The sequence below is a fragment of the Osmerus eperlanus genome, chromosome 16, assembly GCF_963692335.1.
Source record: "Osmerus eperlanus chromosome 16, fOsmEpe2.1, whole genome shotgun sequence".
Taxonomy (NCBI): domain Eukaryota; kingdom Metazoa; phylum Chordata; class Actinopteri; order Osmeriformes; family Osmeridae; genus Osmerus; species Osmerus eperlanus.
In genome coordinates this window covers 12,311,287-12,330,447 of record NC_085033.1, presented here as the reverse complement: position 1 = coordinate 12,330,447, position 19,161 = coordinate 12,311,287, and the positions used below count along the sequence as shown (strand labels likewise).

The 19,161-nt window shown below is 46.2% G+C and overlaps 2 protein-coding genes across 2 annotated transcripts; both read left to right on the top strand.

Moving 5' to 3' along the window:
• Window positions 1–70: 70 nt before the first annotated feature.
• Window positions 71–8,271, top strand: LOC134036911 (oxygen-regulated protein 1). Its single transcript, XM_062482085.1, has 3 exons — window positions 71–752; window positions 1,419–1,578; window positions 1,699–8,271. The coding sequence occupies exons 1-3, from the start codon at window positions 78–80 to the stop codon at window positions 7,614–7,616; spliced, it is 6,753 nt and encodes a 2,250-aa protein (XP_062338069.1). The 5' UTR covers window positions 71–77; the 3' UTR covers window positions 7,617–8,271.
• Window positions 8,272–13,889: 5,618 nt separating this feature from the next.
• Window positions 13,890–18,737, top strand: viml (vimentin like). Its single transcript, XM_062480790.1, has 9 exons — window positions 13,890–14,516; window positions 14,808–14,868; window positions 16,264–16,359; window positions 16,543–16,704; window positions 17,097–17,222; window positions 17,510–17,730; window positions 17,830–17,873; window positions 17,954–18,042; window positions 18,291–18,737. The coding sequence occupies exons 1-9, from the start codon at window positions 13,996–13,998 to the stop codon at window positions 18,330–18,332; spliced, it is 1,362 nt and encodes a 453-aa protein (XP_062336774.1). The 5' UTR covers window positions 13,890–13,995; the 3' UTR covers window positions 18,333–18,737.
• The last annotated feature ends 424 nt before the right edge of the window (window positions 18,738–19,161 follow it).

Below are 19,161 nucleotides of genomic sequence, written 5' to 3'. Positions count from 1 at the left end.
ACCTGACATGATTATGTAGGTCAAATGAAAGTGAATTATTCTCTCTCTTTTGTCTCCATAGCCAATCCGAAGACAACATGAGTAACACACCCCTGCAAGACCTGCCCTTACAGGGTGTGTCCTCAGCAAGTGTCCAGACCGTGACCTCCAGGACCCTCCTCCAGCCCACCACAGACCCTTCTGCCTCCAGAAGAGTCAGCTTCTACAGGAGTGGGGACACTCAGTTTGGTGGGCATCACATGGTCATCAATGGCCGCACCTTCAAGACCTTCGATGCCCTTTTGGACACTTTGTCCAAGAAAGTGCCTTTGCCCTTCGGGGTGCGCACCATCACGACACCGCGTGGGACGCACCCTGTGAGGACTCTGGAAGACCTCCATGACGGTGGGTCCTACGTATGTTCCGATCAGAAGCGGGTCAAGCCCCTCAACCTCGACGTGGTCAACCGGAGGCAGGTGCCTTGGAACACGACAAGGCTGGTGAGTGCTGGCCGGAGAAAGCAGAGGGGTGTCCCCGCAGTGCCACCGGGGAGAAGGAACAAAGAGGTTAACAGGCCGTCTAGGATGGCCGAGAGCAGGCTGGCCGTGCGGACACCAAAGAGACTTGTGGTCTTCAAGAATAGGGACCCTAATGTCTGGCGCACCATCATGTTGCATAAGAGAACTGCCCCTTCCTTCGACGCCTTGTTGGATTACCTTTCTCAGGTTCTGCAGTTCCGTGTCGTCAAGCTATACACATCAGATGGCAGGAGGGTAAGTGTTTTGAGCTAGAATGATTTTCTGGGAACGTAAGTCTGTTATCAGTACAGATAAGATTGTTGTCAGAAAACGTACCTTAAAATGAAGTCAATAGGTGTACCGTCGATCAACATTAAGAAGCTATTGGCTTGACAGCGTGTCACTATCAGTTTGTCTTGGCCCTAAATCATAAACCTCAACTCCCTTTTTCCTGAGTTCGGACTAGGTCAAGGATAGAGGATTGGTCAGTTGCGTGCCTGGTGCAGCATTCTACAAATAGACTCTCCTGGCACAAGCCTCCACAGCTCGTCAGACTGACTGAGACATTTGCGAAAACATCAGATGTGTTTGATAGTTTAGTATTTCACAATTCATTGTACAACTAATTGTACAGTATCAGGAAAGATGCACAAAACCCTATCTGAGCTTCTAAATGAATAATGCATGAACTCGTCTTCTTGTTACAAAAATTTTAAGAAAATATTTTGCGGAAGACATGTTTAAGGATTGAAAAACTATTAAAAACACAAAGAATATTACCTAATGACATGGCCAAGTATAACTTAAGGTTATTAGGGTTAGTGACTGTACTTGATCTCCTTATGTCTTCATTTGGTTCCTTCAAAATGTTTTTACCCTGTGAGCCGGGGATGGTTAAGGATCAGTCTTCTCATATTGCAGGTTGACGGTCTCCCTGGACTCATTCTATGCTCCGGGGTGATTGTTGCATCAGGCAATGAGCCCTTCAGACCTGGAAACTACGATCCTCAGAGATCCTCACAGATGGCCCAGCGGAGCAACTCAGAGTCAGTGGAAGCCTCCAGGTTGCAGCCCCTGACTTGTAAGTGTGAGCTCGCCTGTGCCGTAATCACGCAGTGAAAAAAAATGACGAACGCTGTGGCCCTGGATCCCAGTCCGACGCTCTGTGTCATCTGTCGCTCTGTCTCGCTCTCTTTTGCAGACAAAAATAGATCGTCCTCCAGCGGAACAAGGTCGAGAAATTTCTCCTTGTCGTCAGAGAGATACGTTGTGAATCAGATAAACAAGTCGTCGAACGGAAGTTCCAACGGCCATCGAGCTCAGCGGTCAATCGAGGCAGACATCGACCACCGCGGTCAGGGGTCAGTGGACATGGAGACCTGTGCAGGGCCAGAGAGCAGACAGCACACCTCCATCGTGCCGCAGGACGACGACATCGAGAAGTCCTTCCGGGTCAACGAAGACGGCAGCATGACCGTGGAGATGAAGGTCCGACTGACCATCAAGGAGGAGGAGATGATCCACTGGACGACCACTCTAAGCCGCTCCAGCCTCAGCAACCACCAGAGGACACTGTGTGCTTCCAAGTCCGGCTCGGTCAACAGCTCCCCTGACTCCAACGACGCCCTGCCCAAAGACTCCACGGCCGCCAGTGAGGACGGGGAAGACGAAACCAAAGAGGACAACCGTCCGACCAGGACAGCAAAGGGGGTGGCCTTCGCTAAGGAGGGAGGCTACGACAAATGCACGGTGGCGGCCGTGGGCGGGCCCAACTCGAGGAGGACCCCGACGCCGGGCATCAGCAACGCGAGGAGGAAGAGAGCCTCGGTGGAGAGTGTGAAGGTGGTGACCGAGAACGGAATTCAAGAGAGCACCACGGGCACCTACTCTTACACGGAGAGGAACGCAGATGGGGAGATGACAGAGGGGTACTGTGTGGTCAGACAGAACACCAGCAGCAGCAGGCCGGTGCCCAAGCCCAGACAAACGGGGTCGGCGGGGCCCAGATGTAACGGCTCTCAGTCCCCCCTCAAGTCGTCGGGGGTCGCTGAGGTACTCCAGATACAGGGGGATGGGATGGAGATCACGGAGACCGTGATGCACATTTACGAGGGGCAGGGCTGCTACGACAACTATTTTGCGAATTCCCAGTATTCCATGGAGGGAGGGCCTGAGAACATGCCCCGGAGTAAACCAGCATCCACAGACTCTGGGCCACGTTCATCCAGCAATGATGTGGATTTCACCAGGCAGTCCTCCAGCACCGACTCACAGCACAGAGGGAGAGAGGAAATCTTGTCTTTGTCATCGGAGCCCATGTCTCCCTTACAAAAAATGTGCAATAACCTCTCCCCTTTTACTGACAATGAGGCCCACACCATGGCAGGCTCACGGACACGTTCTCCTCCCAAGGACACGGAATGCCTGAAGTCAGGGTCAGAAGAGACCCCAGGTAAAGTAGAGAAGAAAAAGAAGACAGTTAAGATGAAACCAAAGCTGAAGAGTCCAACTTCAACGACCAGCTCGGATAAGAAACAAAAGGACAACGTAGCAAGCTCTTCAAAGAGTACCAAAACGAATTCCTCACCCGACAAGAGTAGTACCTCAGGAAAGAAAAGTGGGACTGGAACAGAAAGTGATAAAAACCTTCAGAACGGTCCTAAAACTGAAAAAGTTAAGAAAAAACACAAAGCAAGTGGAGTTGAAACTACCACCACGAAAAATAAAGGTTTGGCACTAAACATAGACAACGTGAATGGGACGTCTTCTAAAAAACAGCTAAATATGAATAAAAAAGGAGCTAGGGATAGCTTACTTAATGTAAATACACCCGATTCAGGAGTAGTGAGACCCGCAATGAAGAAGAACATGTTAAACATTTTATCTCCCAAACACCTTGGACAGGGCAAAAAGAAAATCACAAAGCAGAAGTCCATGAACGAGAACAGACTAGCATCTCCAAAACTGAATTCAGAGTTGAGTGAGAGTGTATCCATGCCCGCCCTTCCCTCTGCACCATCAGATGCCCAAGAGTATGTGGAAAACTGGCTTCAGAAAATCACTGCAGAGCCTGTGCCCTACGCAGAAGAGGTAGCCTCAGCCGAACCCGAGCACGGAACTAAAGTTATTTTCCAAATAGGTGCCGAGTCGGAGTCAGAAGTTAAGGCCGAAGAAGGGCAAGATTCCACAGGAGATGGATGTCTTCCACACAAAGAAATTCATAAATCCATGTCCTGTTTATCGGTTCCCGTTGCCTATGAGGCACCACCCTCAGATTTACTAAATACACAGGCTGCACAGAGAAAGGGGCTTTGTATTTCAATGCCAAGCGTCCGAATAGACCCCAAAGAACAAGAAAGCCGACTGAGGATGCACAAATCAGCGGCGGCCATCGTAGTAGAGCGCGAATCCCCTCCCACGACCAACCACCTGAGCCCCACGGCGACAATAAGACCTGTCTTACGACAGCTTTGTTCATCCATCCAGTCCTTAAGAAGGGCCTCTGGGCCTGACAACCTCACCAGCCTGGAGAAGTCCCACAGCGTGCCTGACTTCTCATCGCAGGTGCCGTCGGTGTTCGGATCTCCATCGAAAGCTCTCCTCTCGTTCCTGTCTGTGAGGACCCTCCGAGAGAGCTTGAAGGGCGACTCCTACGCGGGCAACTCACGAAGCGGCTCGGAGGCCCTGCTGGTGATGGAATCCCTGCAGAAGATTTCCGCCATCGGTGACGAGGAGGAGCTGAGAGCGAGCCTCTCGGAGCTCCAGAGCAGGACCTCCTGTCAGTTGAGGCAAAGCTGGAAGGACTTCCAGGAGCAGCGCGACATGCTTGAAAGCCAACCTCTTTCTCCCAAGTTTTCGGAGCAAGAATTCGCCCTGGACGTGGCCTCTGAAGTTGGCGAGGATCACAGCAGTCACATGTTTGACATGGAGCAGCTCATGGAGGAGCTGGATATGCCCCAAGAACTCAGAGAGCAGCTGTCAACCTTGGTTGGGGCCGGGCCAAAAATGTACCCTCAATATGAGACTGACGTGAGCTGCGCTGAAACTCTGAAAAACAGACGTCACTCTGACTCGGAGGAAGATCTGGAATTATTTGCTGGGGAACGCAATAAGGCATCAGAGGTCGAGGCAGGGCCTGAGGACAGTCATGTAGGCCGGGCTGTACAGGAGGAGGAGGGAAGGGAGCGTAGCAGTGTTGAGCCTGAGGAGGGCGAAAATCCACACAACGTTCATGAGGATTTGGTTGAGAAAGAGGCAGGTGACACTGAAACAGTGCAACATTCAGAACATCACACAGAGTCTGATGAAGGTGGATTAACAGAAGCTGACAGGACAGAATCAAACAGAGAAGAAAGAGCTGACTGCAGATCCACGACAGCAGATCGACAAGAGAAACTGTCTCTGAAGTCGGGTTCAGACCAGGGCAAGTCAGATGCAGAAGTAGGTAGTTTAGCTGAAGCTGTACAATCAGGTGAGGAAGATACTGGTCACCTAGAACCAGAGCACCCAGCTAAACAGTCAGAAGATGACGTCAATGTCTGTGACTCAGCCGGATCTGAGCGTGAGGAGGAGAAAGAGGTGGAGGAGACCCAGGAAGAGGGAGAGGACGGAGATGGAAACACGGAACATGGAGATGAGGGAGAGGGGGGTGAAGGCGTGGAGCAGGAAAGAGTTGAGGAAGATGAAGATTTGGTGGTGGAGACAGATGAGGTGGAGGACATGGAGCAACTGCAGGTGGAGGCAGAGGAAGAGGTGAATCAGATGGAAGAGGATGAGGACAAGGAGGAAGTGCAAAGTGACGGGGAGGACATGCTTAGGGGAATAGTGGAGGAGGAAGAAGTGGCAAAGGAGATAGAGGAGGATGAAGACAGGGAGGAAGAAGGGAACATGGAGGAAGATGAGGAAATGCTGGGGGGCAGGAGCGATGCGGAGGAGAGGGGAGAGAGATGGGATGATGAGGAAGAGAGAGACGAGAAGAGGGTGGATGAGGAAGAGATTGAGGAGGAAGGGGAGGAAGAGAGAGACGAGAAGAGGGTGGATGAGGAAGAGAGTGAAGAGAAGAGAGAGGAAGAGGAAGAGAGTGAGGAGGAAGTGGGGGAAGAGAGAGAAGAGACGGGAGAGATTGAGGAGGAAGGAGTGGAGGAAAAGGAGGCGGAAGAGAAGAGGCAGGAAGAGGATGAGGAGGTGCCAGAGACAGGGAGCGAAGTCGAGGACGGGGAGGAGACATGGGAGGATGAGGACGTTAAAGAAGAGGACGTGGATGACACGCGGGAGAAGGTGGGGGATGAGGATGAGAGAGGGGAGGATGAAGGAGAGAATGTAGAGGAAGTGGATGAAACACAGGAGAAGGATGGGGAGGAGGACGAGAGAGGGGAGGATGAAGGAGAGAATGTAGAGGAAGTGGATGAAACACAGGAGAAGGATGGGGAGGAGGACGAGAGAGGGGAGGATGAAGGAGAGAATGTAGATGAAGAAGAGACGCAGGAGGATAGACTAGAGGTACATGAGAGGGAGGAGGATGAGGAAGAGGAGGAAGAGGAGAGGGAAGGGGGACAGAGCGAAGGAGAAGAGAGGGGAGACGAATGTGAGGATGAGGAAAAAGAGCAAGGGGAGCACGAGGAAGAGATACAAGACAACGAGGAGGACGAGGAAGAGAGGGATGAGGAGCACAGATGTTCAGCTGAATCTGATGTTGAGAATTTAGTCAAAGCACGCACCATTACAAAGATACTCGAAGAGGCCACTTACATGGAAGAGAAGAGTAGCTGTGAAGAGAGTAAAAATAGCATCGAAGAGGCAGAGACAAATATATCTAAAGATGGAGATTTGAATTCAGGTTCAAACAACTCATCACTTGAGATCAAAGAATTGGATGGACAGGGCACGGACACGGCGAATGAGCTGAAAACGGAAGGAGAGGAAGATGAAGAGGATGATAAAGAGCGCAACCACAGTACTTTACCTCACCCGGTGGAGATATCACAGGAACTGCTTGACTTTGTCAACTCTGCCCTGATGTCATCCTCCCTGACCTTTACATATGACTCCAAAGGCAATATCCGAATTGAACCCGATAGTGCCCGTATTGTACCAACAAAAGAAATTCTCATTCCCAAAAAGAGAGAGGATAGTCAATATGGGAAAAAACGTCTTCCAAGTCCCAACACGTCCGATCTTTCTGATTACAGACCGGAGACCTCAGAGAGCGGAGGGTACAAGTCCCAGGTGTCTACAGACCTCTCTACCGAGAGCGGAGAGGAAGACTCGGAGGCCCACTCTTCTGTCCGAGGAAAACATACATTCAATACTTCTAATGGAGGCCTGAACAGGGAGCTCACACCCTCTAAAGTATCTACAGGAAGTAAAGCGGAAATATTTAATCCCAGACTAAAAAGTGGAGGGAGTTTTACCTCTTATGACTCTAACCCTAGAGCCTCAGCTGAAGACTTGTCCTATTACAGTGCTGGAAGCTCATCCAAACCTGACCCAGAGCCTGTGCGGAGCATCCCTTTACAAACAGACGTTGAGTCTGGTGATGGGGTTCTGATAGACCAGGGCAGGTGGCTCCTCAAAGAGAACCACCTCATCCGCAAATCCCCTCCCGTCTCCACGGGGATGTACAGCAATCTAGACAACACGTCGGGAGACACGGCTCGAAGCAATTCGAGCGAGGACCTTCCTCACAACCACTGTGCGAACCAACATTCTGCGCTTGCTGTCCTCTCGTCCTCGGAGCTGGAGGAGATGGCTAAGCCCGCCACTCCCAACTGCTCCTACTACAACTTGCCCCACGGCAGCGACTCGGACCCTTTCCAGGACAACCTCAGCGTCGGCAGTGGGAGGGTCGAGTCCCGGATGAAAAGAGATGTCAGGGTGTCGCCGACCATCGACACCTCCAAGACGTGGGTGAAGAAGAACGGCAGCATGTCGTCGTTTGCGTCCGTGGAGTTCAAGATGGCCGACGGGAAAGTGCACCCCGAGGTCAGAGACTCCAGGGATTCGCGCCTGGCTGTGGAACAACCCAGCCGCTCTCAGAACGTAGTGAGGAGGGCACTGCCATCACGGGAATCCCTGGAGTCTCTGCATGTCAACTGTGGGCAGTACTGTCCTATACTGTAACGCCTGCGCCACACTCCTGATTCCACACTGTGTCTGTGATAGTGGCGTGGTATTCCGGATTTAGCTGGTAGTTGTTTTAAAATGGTTGAAGTCATAGTACTCCTTATAAGGACTTATACTCTCTGCAGACAAGCAGTCGTGTGTGTGTTTGTGTACAGAACTTCTGCAGCTTAATCTTATTTCCTGTGTGTGTGGCGACTTAAGAGAGACGTGCCTCATTTTTATTTCCAGATACATTGTGTCTGAACATCATCCATCTTACTTATTTTTGTAAAACAACAGGATGTTGAATGACATGGTGCAGCACAGCTATAATGCACAGTGTATTGTATTGTACTTCTAAGTCATCTGATGGGAAGCATATTTAAATCTGTCTACAAAGCCAAAGAAATTAACGATTGATTGACCTTTGAAGGTAGAATTGTCTACTTTTCATCTTTGTTCACGGTGAATTGTAAATACAGTATGGAGCATTGTTTTTCCTTTCAGTCCAGGTCTTGGCAAAAAGGCAATATTTATAGAGCGCTACTGAGATTTACAATACAAAGTAAGAGAAAACTAACACAGCGCATCAGACATTATATGTACAGTATACTCTTATGGCAGCTTTTGTCAACAACTGTATAGCTACTCATTTCCTTTGAAAATACGGAATCTAATAAACAACCTCAACTTTAGTCTTCAAGTTTTCTGGTTTTTCAGACTGAAGTATTTACATTGACATTGTAACTCTGTGGTGTCACCCAGTGGCAATAGACAGTACTGCCCAAATTCACAACAGAAAGAAGTTGTACAGTATAAGGGGTTAAAAGGAATTTGTTAAGAAATTAACTAGATTACCTATATATTTCCTTTAAACTTCCTCCTTAAAATGAGACATTCTACCCAGAGTACAATTTAAATATAGAAAATACAAAATATAAAATATACAAGATACAAGAAGTCATATAAAATATGAAGATTAGGTTCTAAGGGTATAAAATAGTAAAATAATATAAGTTAATGTAGAGGACATGGATTGAAGAATGTCAATTTTAGAACAGGGCAGAAATGGATAAAACAGAACAATTTGATTGGTCTGATGCAGAACAATGCCTGTCTCACATTTTCCATTTGCAGCCCTGCTTCTAAGCCAATATATACAATACATACAAGGACCTCTTCTGTCCTGTAAACTCTATTAAATTGTGTGGTGGAAGTCATCATGACAGACCCATAATAGGCTTCCAATCAAATCTGTCCGATGTTTTATGAAGCCAATATCAATGTAATAATACCAGCTTTATACTGACATTCAATTATGATCCTAAAATTGAATCAACATTGTACTGTATAGCCGTGTGAATGTAATATGAGTTTAAACTTATAGTCATAAGTTTTATGACAATTCTGTTGAAGCACAACTTGATCATGTCTCGACCTAAACATACAAACACTATTTGGGAGTAAATTCACAATTTTTCACATAACAAAAAGCCAGTTGTCAAGACAGATTGTTTATGAATACCCCTATTTACTTCTACCATTACTATCTTCTTAGCTGTCTTCCCCAAGGGTCAATGGTGTACCATGCTTCCATTTAATAAGCATGCACAAACAGTTGATACTGCTTGATTCATGAAGTCAGTTTGAAACATTTCAAACAGCACAGTAGAGAAACAGAGCATGCAGTCAGTTTGAAGATAAGACAGATATATCTATCTCTGTCCGAGCATCATTCAGTCATCCGTCATTCAGTCATCACCTCACACCTGAGTGAATCCAACACCACTGTTCCTGAGAGGCTGAGCACCGTGGGAGGGAATGAAGCGTGTTATGTGCTGACGTCTGACTGGCTGGAAGACACCTTCAGGAGGGCAGAACCTGAGAGTGCATCTGACACTTAGGGTGCTGGTCAATAACACATTAGCTCCTGGTGTGAGGGATGCTATTAACCTTTTACTTGAGGACCAAAATCCCAAGATGAGGATGAGAACATTTAGTGTTGCTGTTTGTGTGAGATAAAGTATGTGAACAAAGGAATAAAATATACAATATTAGATTTTAAATGGCAGATAGACAGACACACACTTAAAGAAAGAACATTTCTACAAAGTAATCCTATAGACAGAGTTTTCTCTCTCTGGACATCTTCCAAAATCAGGACACGTTGTCATAGGGACCTGGACAATAGGTGCTGCTTTACAGTCCTTCCGTACTTGTGTCAAGTTCCATCCTGCATAAAACACTACCCTTCCTTAGACCACTTTACTGGTAACATTCCTGTTGGTATAGACTTAAGCATTGATGAATACACAGCCTGTCAGATAAAAACTTGAGGAAAGGAGTTATACAACCCTCCTTTCTAATCACAGGTCACATAGTATGGAACCACATGAAAATGCAGCCATCAACAAACAATGAATCTTACTGTACAGTAAGTCTGTCGACACTTACGATCATATCAATGATAGAAATGTGCACAACTGTGTCCAAGTGTGGATTATATTGCGTTTCCTCATGACTCCTACATTGCTAACCTGGTAGGGAGTAACAAAAGGCTGGCCTTCAGGTCATGTCCAGTGTTCACCTCCAGACAGGACCAACCGAAACAGGTCGCTCTGGCTCAGAGAACTGCTCTGACTGTTTTGACTCAATCACCATGGATACTGGGCCCACAGGCCTGTGATTCACAGTCATGGGAGATGAAACAGAGGAGCTTTTCTCCCTGCCAGCGCCTGTGGTCTGGGCCCATGACATCCCAAAACAGAAGCACTTATCTTCTACCAGCTCTCATGGTTTGGGAGCAGTTGACTGGCATAAGTAAGGTTGCCAAGTCGTGTTGCTTGAGGGAAATAACGTTTTGTTAATGTCAGTTAAACAGTGGTCATAATACCACAATAAGTTACTTGTTATTTTGTCCCACACATTTGATTTTTGTACATACTGTGGTTGAAGTAGGTTTCTGGCATTCTCTGATGCTAGCTTGTCTAATAGTTGTATTCCAGTACAAAGTGGCATAGAGGCTTTTGATTTACAATCGCAAACAACAATTACAATCCCACTGTCTGCATTCCGTTGATCAATGTGAAACATGCGCCTAAAAAAACTACCAGTCGTCTGTATTGATTCAAATCAATAGAATCTAATTCTAACCCACTCTGTCTATGCCCTTGTCTACTCTCTGGTTCACCATAACAGTCTGGGGCACTCCGTGATTCTTCAGGCCCACAAGTGGACAGGAGACTCAAACAAACCTCTCAAATGTAAAGCACCATTGTCACCATCATTTACCAGACAGACTCATTCATGTCTCTGCAAATGGAGATACACTACCGTTCCTCCAATGAAACGCTGATGAGGATGCTGATCCTAATGCTGCACTACTCACAGATTTGAGATGGTGGCACGGTTGGAGGCATCTCTGTCTGTTCTCCTCACGCACACACACACAGTCATACACACACACACACGCACACATACACACACAGTCATACACACACAACATTTTGTCTGCAGATGTGATTAATTGCTTTGTCCACCTAAAAAAAGCTTCATAGGAAAATCCTGAAAGCGACTCAACTGCTGCCCACAGCTCGAATTATTAGATCATCCTGAATTGGGCAGTTACAGCGTGTTGCCAGTGTCTCTCCAGAACAGTTTCAAATGTCTCTTTAAGAGACTTGGTGCATTCAGAGCTGCCTCTCTCTCTTACAGTAATTGGATCTCCTAATCGGATTGGTTCAGGTATGCAATATTTTAAGGATTCTCACAAATGAGTGATGTGCTTTCTCAAAGGTGGTTTGTTTCTCAAAGGTGGTTTGTAAATGATATACTGTTATGCATGGTACCCAACTTTGAAGGTAAAGGTTCTTGTTTGCTGTACAGTCATCTGCTTTGTTTGACAGTGGACGTCCTCTTAATGTAATGGAGACAGCATTCTCTCAATTACATCAGACACCCAAACACCAGTATAAACAATAACAGCTCTCATCTCGGTATTTTATGTTCCGTAGGTCTGTGTGTTCATGTGTGTTTGTGCATGTGTGTGTGTGCATGTGTGGTGTAATAAGTGTGAGTGGAGAATTCGAAGAGGACAACTAATCTGAAAGAATTATTCCGACAATATTCAACAGAAAAACTCCAATGGTCCGAAGTGTAATGAACAGGAATTAAACATATCGACAGCAGCAATAGCCAAACCAGTGCCAGGAACAGCACTCTGGTTATTCAGGAGTGTTCCATCCACACTGCTTTTGCCCCGTGCCACTGATGTAACGGTTCAATCAAATGTCTCTCCCTTTCACTCTTTTCAACTGTCATCCTATTGGCTGTCTGAATTTTCCACATTTCCCCAGCTTAATGCAGCAGAGGTCAGACAAGAGAGGTTACTGACACACAGCACATAATCTGCCCCAGTAAACACTGGCCAGAGCTACAGTACTAACATCGCCACAGAGCTTTGTTAAACTGTTCAAACAAACTAAACAAATGAACCCCCACATTTGAATGAAAACAAAGACTCCAAGATTCCATCCCAACTGAGAGTTGACTGAGGTATTAAATGCGTTCAGATTGAACAAATCTGCATCAAGACTATCCATCTTCAATTGTTAGAGTGACACATCCATTGTGTGTGAACGATTATGGAAATATTCCTTTGGCAAAGGTGGGGTTTATACACTGAGATTAAAACACACTCTAATTGGGATCGATGGAAGGATAAGGTGGACAGGGTCATCAGCAGAATGTCAAGCTCCAAGCTACAGTTCCACTGGGACGGAGGGCTACGATTTCATTACCTCAGCTGTCCCTGTCTCCGATCGGAACCACAGAATATCAGCACTTCTGGGCCTGCATGGCAGCTTCACTGGCAGAATACAGGCTTCTGTTGTCAAACTGCCTATGACTTGCCTAAAATCAAATGAGTTTAGACAGTACTGTACACCTGCCGGCACACAAACACACACGTACATGAACATAGACGCATACAGAATTAGAGAAATAAAAGCAATCAAATACCTGTCACCTAATTACACAGATGTAATTAGGTGACAGGTAATTTTTCTGATCATACAGAGAGAAGTCGGAAGAGCTTGAAAATGGCTAATGGAGTATTTGATAAGCTTTTAGTGCACTGATCATCCCTATAAGGCCTGCAGCAAAGGCTGTAACTCTGGCTAACTTCTATAGTAAAAATCAATCCTTTTTTTTGGAGTTGTTACCCATAAACCCAGCGTGAGCTCCTGCTGACCGATGTGGATGTGCATCCGCTGTCTGTCATGGTCAAACTGCTGTTCTGTTTTCTCTCTGGCAGAAACATTACAATCAATAACTGATTAAAGTCTTTTAATGTCAGGGTCAAACTGGGCACTGAAATTCTTGCAACCTGGCATAACATAACATATAAGTATTCAGTTTAACATAGATTAAATCGATGATAAGCTAAAATATAATAAACCTCCTAAATATACAAAATAATACAGTACAGTATACTAAACCTCTAATACACATAATAACATATACTAACCCTATAAGCCTATACTAACCTAATAAACCTATACTATACTTATACATTACCATGGCACAAAGACTTACTCATAATAACTCTGGATTTATTTTAAGTTTCAATTTTAATTATTATTTATTATAAGTACTTACAGTATAAGTATAAGTTTGCCGGTTTGAATACCTGCCGTGCTAAATGACGTTGTGTCGTTGGCCAAGACACTTCACCCTACTTGCCTTGGGGGGAATGTCCCTGTACTTACTGTAAGTCGCTCTGGATAAGAGCATCTACTAAATGACTAAATGTAAATGTATGTAAATGTAAGTATAAGTGAGTATAAGCACTTATAAGTATAAGAACTTTCTCACACACAAACATAACACATATTCCCTATGTCTTGACTTGACCATGTTGTTCATCATAAATAAAATATAGTGAAAAGTTTTGCTCACAGGAAGAAATCTTGAATAAATTGTTGGAATCCTAACGTCTAAAAGTGAAAAGACCTGTCTTCAAGTCTCACGTCTCCCCTCTCCCTCTTTAGAAAACATACCTCTGATTCTGTCCACCATGCTGGATTCAGTTTTATCAGTTTCTGACTGGTCCCTGTAATAGTCATTCTTAGACATATATGGGTATAGTGTTCCTGCGGTTGTAGTTTAAGAAGAATAGCTCCAAGTGTAATGCTTTCGCTCTCTCTGATAGGATTCCCGTGGTGCCACTCAAATTCGCAAGGCCAGTTATTTCATTTGCATAAGGAGTGGACTATAAATCTCGTCCCGGGACACATTCTTGGTTTGGGAAACTCCACGGAGACAGCAAGGTACAGCAGCAGCAAACTCCAGGAGAGCATTACATCAGCTAACCGTGTAAAAGACTGCTGGATACACAATGTCTTTTCGAAAAACGAATTCCTCATACGAAAGGATGTTTGGAGGAGCAGAGAGACCTAGCTGGTCCAGCCACTCAAGCCGTCAGTTCTCCAGCCCGATGCGCTCCCGGGTCTCCTTCGGTCTATCCTCCGCACCGACCATCCGTGCCTCCAAAACTCATAGGGTCCGCAGCAATGCACCGATGCCTCGGTTGTCATCTGAGAGCTTAGACTTCTCCCTGTCCGATGCGATCAACACCGAATTTAAAACCAACCGCACCAATGAAAAAGCGCAGATGCAAAGTCTGAACGACCGTTTTGCCAGCTACATCGAAAAGGTACGTTTTCTGGAGCAGCAAAACAAGATTCTCCAGGCGGAGTTGGAGCAGCTGCGTGGGAAAGGTACGTCCCGCATTGGCGACCTTTACGAGGAAGAGATGCGGGAACTCAGACGTCAAGTCGACCAACTCACAAACGAAAAGGCCCGAGTCGATGTTCACCGGGACAACCTTGCAGACGACATCGAGCGACTCAGAGAGAAGTAAGCCCAGATACAAATTAAATTATCCTACTGCTACAATTAATTCATAAAAAGTTTTATGAATTGTAAAAAGTTTTATGAATTGTTGTTTAATTTATAATATAACATGTAGGTCCTAAAATGCTTTTTCAGAGGACAGTACATATCTAGACGTGGGAGTTTGTTTTTGTTAGTTTTTTAGGGGGGCTGGGGTTGGATGGGGGGGGGGATAAAGAGAAAAGCAAATGTTTGCAAAGCAGCACTTTGCTCCCTCAGTCTGCACCTGAGATCAACTTTTTTCTGTCTTTGCAGGTTGCAAGACGAGATTGTCCAGCGTGAGGAGGCTGAAAACACTATGCATAGCTTCAGGCAGGTATGATCAACACTTACTGTTCCTGTAAAGGTCCTGCACCCTGACAAAAGCATTTTCATGACAGAATACAGTCAATCGCGGCCCTAGCTTTAAACAGCAAACTCAGGAACAAACTTAGTTTAAACACCTTCCCTCCTAACTTGTTTTTCCTTATCTAATCTATCAAAGTTGGCCATGCGGAACGAAGAGTATGCAGCCAGGGGATGTCAGAACAGCAGATACAGCATTAAAGTTGGGCCTGCTGAACTGGCCTGGCATAAAGGCCAAGCTGTGTCTGCGGTGCCAAGTCAAGCCTGCAGTAGGGGATCTTTCTCTGTCAGTCTGGGTGGCTGGCTGGTTTGGACAGTCTGGACGCCAGTGTTTATCAGAGCGAAAAGAACACCATGTGATGTGTCCAAGTTTGGGAGACGAGCTCTGTCGACAGAATAAATGTGATTTGTTTAAAACACACCTCAATGTCTCAGACGTGAGTTGTAGCTCGCATCATGATTGGTCAGAGCCATTTTTATGAAGTAGGGTTAGAGGTGGTGCTCTTCCACAAGGCATCCACTAACACATAGGCATGAAAAACAAGAGGCGCATTGAGCTGTAATACAGTTTAAATGCAGTCAGTGCCAGTGACACGCGCATTCCATTTGCAGTGTGATTTCCTTCAGCGTGAGGGGACTATGTACTTGGTTCAGGTTGACTGCTGAGGGCAGCATAACTGCAACCTTGACGATCAGTAGACCGCAAGGATAAAGATTCGGTTTGAACATTGATTGGTAGTGGTACTAAACATCACCCCATTTGCTAACGCCTCCCCTAATTATCGGTGGGGATACTTTAATTGTCTCTTGATATTGGCAGGGACATGTCCCCACTGTCCACCCCTAAACCTACGCAGCCCCTTCGGCTAGCCAGACTGGCAGCCAGGCACACAGAGGGCAGAGCCAGTCAGCCTCTCGGTCCAGGAACACTGCTGAATGGCATACTTTGTCTCAGGCATTAGAGCTGGGCAGAGCTGTGTCCGTGCTAATACCTCAATTACCAGCAGCACCCAGACAAAACCGGCTGTTGTGGGGTTTTGTGTGTGTGGTTTGTGTTATTGTGTTTGTGCACGATTGTTCCCATGGGTCAGTGCACTGGGTTTGCCTGTGTGTGTGTGTGCGCAGTGTGCACTGTGAAGCACTGTGAACTGAAGTGGCAACATCCTCATTGTATCTGACAGAGCAGATCGTGCCCATCTGCCAAACGTAGAGTTAGTGTGCCCTGAAGGCGAGGGCATTGTCAAAAGCTTGCCCCTGCTGAGATTTGACATAATGGTGGTATGTGTGAGCTGTGTGGGTCTGTGTGACTAGTGTGTGAGAGTTCCCATAACAAGGGAGCCCGTTCCTGATAGATGTACTTGTGCAGGATGTGGATAATGCTGCTCTTGCCAGACTGGACCTGGAGCGGAAGGTGGAGTCACTTCAGGAAGAAATCAACTTCCTCAAGAAGCTTCACGATGAAGTAAGCACTCGTTTACCCCGTTCGTCCTTTCCCTCTTAACCCTGGGTCCCAAACGTGTTTGAATGACTTGGCCAGCTACCAAGAACCAAGCTGTTTTGCGGCTTAAATCAAGCGCATGATTCAAAAAACGACTGGTTTGGACTGAACTCACAGAGCCTCTAGCTAATGTGCCTGACCCCCCAGGAGCTGCTGGAGCTCCAGAGCCAGATGCAGGAGCAGCACCTGCAGGTGGACGTGGACGTGGCCAAGCCTGATCTGACGGCGGCGCTGAGAGACGTGCGTTTGCAGTACGAGAACCTGGCCACCAAGAACATCCAGGACTCAGAGGACTGGTACAAGTCCAAGGTACAGACTTATAGGGTGCTTCTTTTGCTGTTTTTGTTTTTAGACAGGAAGAAAAGAGTTTAACAAAAAGGGGGTTAAGCCCAGGCTCTGAGTGGTATGGGCATGCGTTAAATGTGAGTTAAGCTAACGGATCATAAAGTACAGATCATCCATTGGGGGGGGGGGGGTCCGATGCCTGAGTGGTTAGGGAATCGGGCTATTAATCAGAAGGTTGCCGGTTCGATTCCCAGCCGTGCAAAATGACGTTGTGTCCCTGGGGCAAGGCACTTCACCCTACTTGCCTCGAGGGGAATGTCCCTGTACTTGCTGTAAGTCGCTCTGGATAAGATTGTCTGCTAAATGACTAAATGTAAATCCCTTTCTCTTTTTTACCTTGTGCTTGTGAATGGAAGTTTGCTGACTTGACCGAGGCAGCGGGCCGCAACAGCGAAGCCCTCCGAGTGGCCAAGCAGGAGGCCAATGACTACAGACGGCAGGTGCAGGCTCTTACCTGTGAGGTGGACTCCCTTAAAGGCATGGTAAGTGTGCTTGGTCCTCTCCCGCTCACATCAACATGGGGGAGATAGGATCGAGGAAGTAGGAGTCCCATTTTCAGAATGTTGCACCTTCCTGTGTTCTTCAAATTCACACCCCGTCGCAGATCTCAGGGAGAATGTCCTTCCTCTTCTTTGTTGTTTAAACTTAGACTTCGCTTGACTCAATATGTAAAGGGGCGTTGACAAGGGAACACAGAAGGGAAAGCCTCTGTAGAAAATAGTACTCTTTTAGGCATTGTCCTCCCTTTGCCCCTCCCTGACACAAACAGAATGAGTCACTGGAACGCCAGACCAGGGAGATGGAAGAGAACTTCTCCTTGGAGACGACAAGTTGCCAGGACACCATTGGGCGTCTGGAGGAAGACATCCGTAACATGAAGGATGAGATGGCCCGTCACTTGAGGGAGTATCAGGACCTGCTCAATGTCAAGATGGCGTTGGACATTGAGATTGCCACCTACAGGAAGCTGCTGGAAGGAGAGGAGAGCAGGTGACACTGGATTACTGTTACGATTAATTACGTTTTTTTTAATATTCTGTAAAAGACAAATGTGTTTCTGTGTTGTTATACAAACGTGCTTTTTTACAGGATTTCCACTCCACTGCCGAACTTCTCCTCCATGAACCTGAGAGGTAGATTCAGCTCTTCATCAAAAATATAAATCCTACATGACTGCTGAGTTCTCAATATAACACAATCTTCATGTCACCAGAAACTATGGTTCTGGAGTCCAGACCCCATGTGGAAAGTACAAGCACCAAGAGGGTACTGATCAAGACCATTGAAACCAGGGATGGTCAGGTATGACCTTAGTTCAAACCAATATGACAGAGACTACAATGCTATGCATTATTGAAGATACAAAGAGGGACATTAACCAGGCAATGTTATTATTACTCTTTGGTACTTTTGGTACTTGCCACAAAGTCCTTGTTTTTTGATGCACACACACTAGGTCTCCTGACGTGAGTCTGTGATTTGATCAAATGATTTCATAATTAATGAAGACATGAATGACAGAATCCTAATTAATTTGTTCTCATCCACAGGTGATCAATGAGTCTACCCAGAACCACGATGACTTGCAGTGATCTCCACTGTGTCTCCAATGTGTCTCCACTGACAAAAGACCTGTGGCAACATGAAGTAAAAGCATTTCCCCTCAAGTAAAACAAAACCTCTCCAAAATATCTGGGCACCAGATATTTATGCTGTATGATGAAAGGCCTATCAAGAGGCCCTCCCTATGTTTAGACAAAAAAGCCGAATAAGCTTTCAGATGAGAAATTATAATCACGTTACCTTAAAGTAAACACCGGCCAGCAGCTATACACTCTTTGTATACTTTCTATGGTCTGTACAAAATAATTAAATGTAACCAAAACTTTAGCAAATGTTTGCAAAGCAGCACCTTGCTCCCTCAGTCTGCACCTGTATGTTTAATGAAAAGACATTCAGATTCCCTTATAGCATTAATAAACTATTTTGAAAAGTTACACATTGGTTTTGAGTAGCATTCTTCCTCTGCACAGTGCACCTGATGTATTGTAATGGTGTGTGTAAAGCAATCTACAGTTATTACTAAGGTGCCTTAAAAAAATCCATGACGCCTTCTGATGGTTGATACAGTTAGAATGAGTTGGTCTGAGAGGATAATGAGGGGGTAGGTTCGATAGTAAGTGAGGACCTGTTACCACACAGTGAGTTTGGTTTCGACGAGGTTACTCAAACTAGGTACAAACTGACAAACTAGGAACAACTAGCATTTCACGACAATGTATCTTAAATGTACACATTCTGGTTCGGAGCCAGGCCAAGGTACCTCAATAATTCGTGAGATTTGAAAATGAGTCTATGGTTTGTCATAAACCATAGACTCATGTTGGCTGTTGGCTGTTGTTGACTGCCATCTACTGTTCA

What these genes read in the sequence shown, in the direction of transcription:
- LOC134036911 (XM_062482085.1), top strand. Translation starts at nt 78, where the DNA reads ATGAGTAACACACCCCTGCAAGACCTGCCCTTACAGGGTGTGTCCTCA. An exon ending in ACACATCAGATGGCAGGAGG is followed by an intron (nt 753 to 1,418) that starts GTAAGTGTTTTG and finishes CTCATATTGCAG; the next exon opens with GTTGACGGTCTCCCTGGACT. An exon ending in CAGGTTGCAGCCCCTGACTT is followed by an intron (nt 1,579 to 1,698) that starts GTAAGTGTGAGC and finishes TCTCTTTTGCAG; the next exon opens with ACAAAAATAGATCGTCCTCC.
- viml (XM_062480790.1), top strand. Translation starts at nt 13,996, where the DNA reads ATGTCTTTTCGAAAAACGAATTCCTCATACGAAAGGATGTTTGGAGGA. An exon ending in CTATGCATAGCTTCAGGCAG is followed by an intron (nt 14,869 to 16,263) that starts GTATGATCAACA and finishes GTACTTGTGCAG; the next exon opens with GATGTGGATAATGCTGCTCT. An exon ending in TGGACTCCCTTAAAGGCATG is followed by an intron (nt 17,223 to 17,509) that starts GTAAGTGTGCTT and finishes TGACACAAACAG; the next exon opens with AATGAGTCACTGGAACGCCA.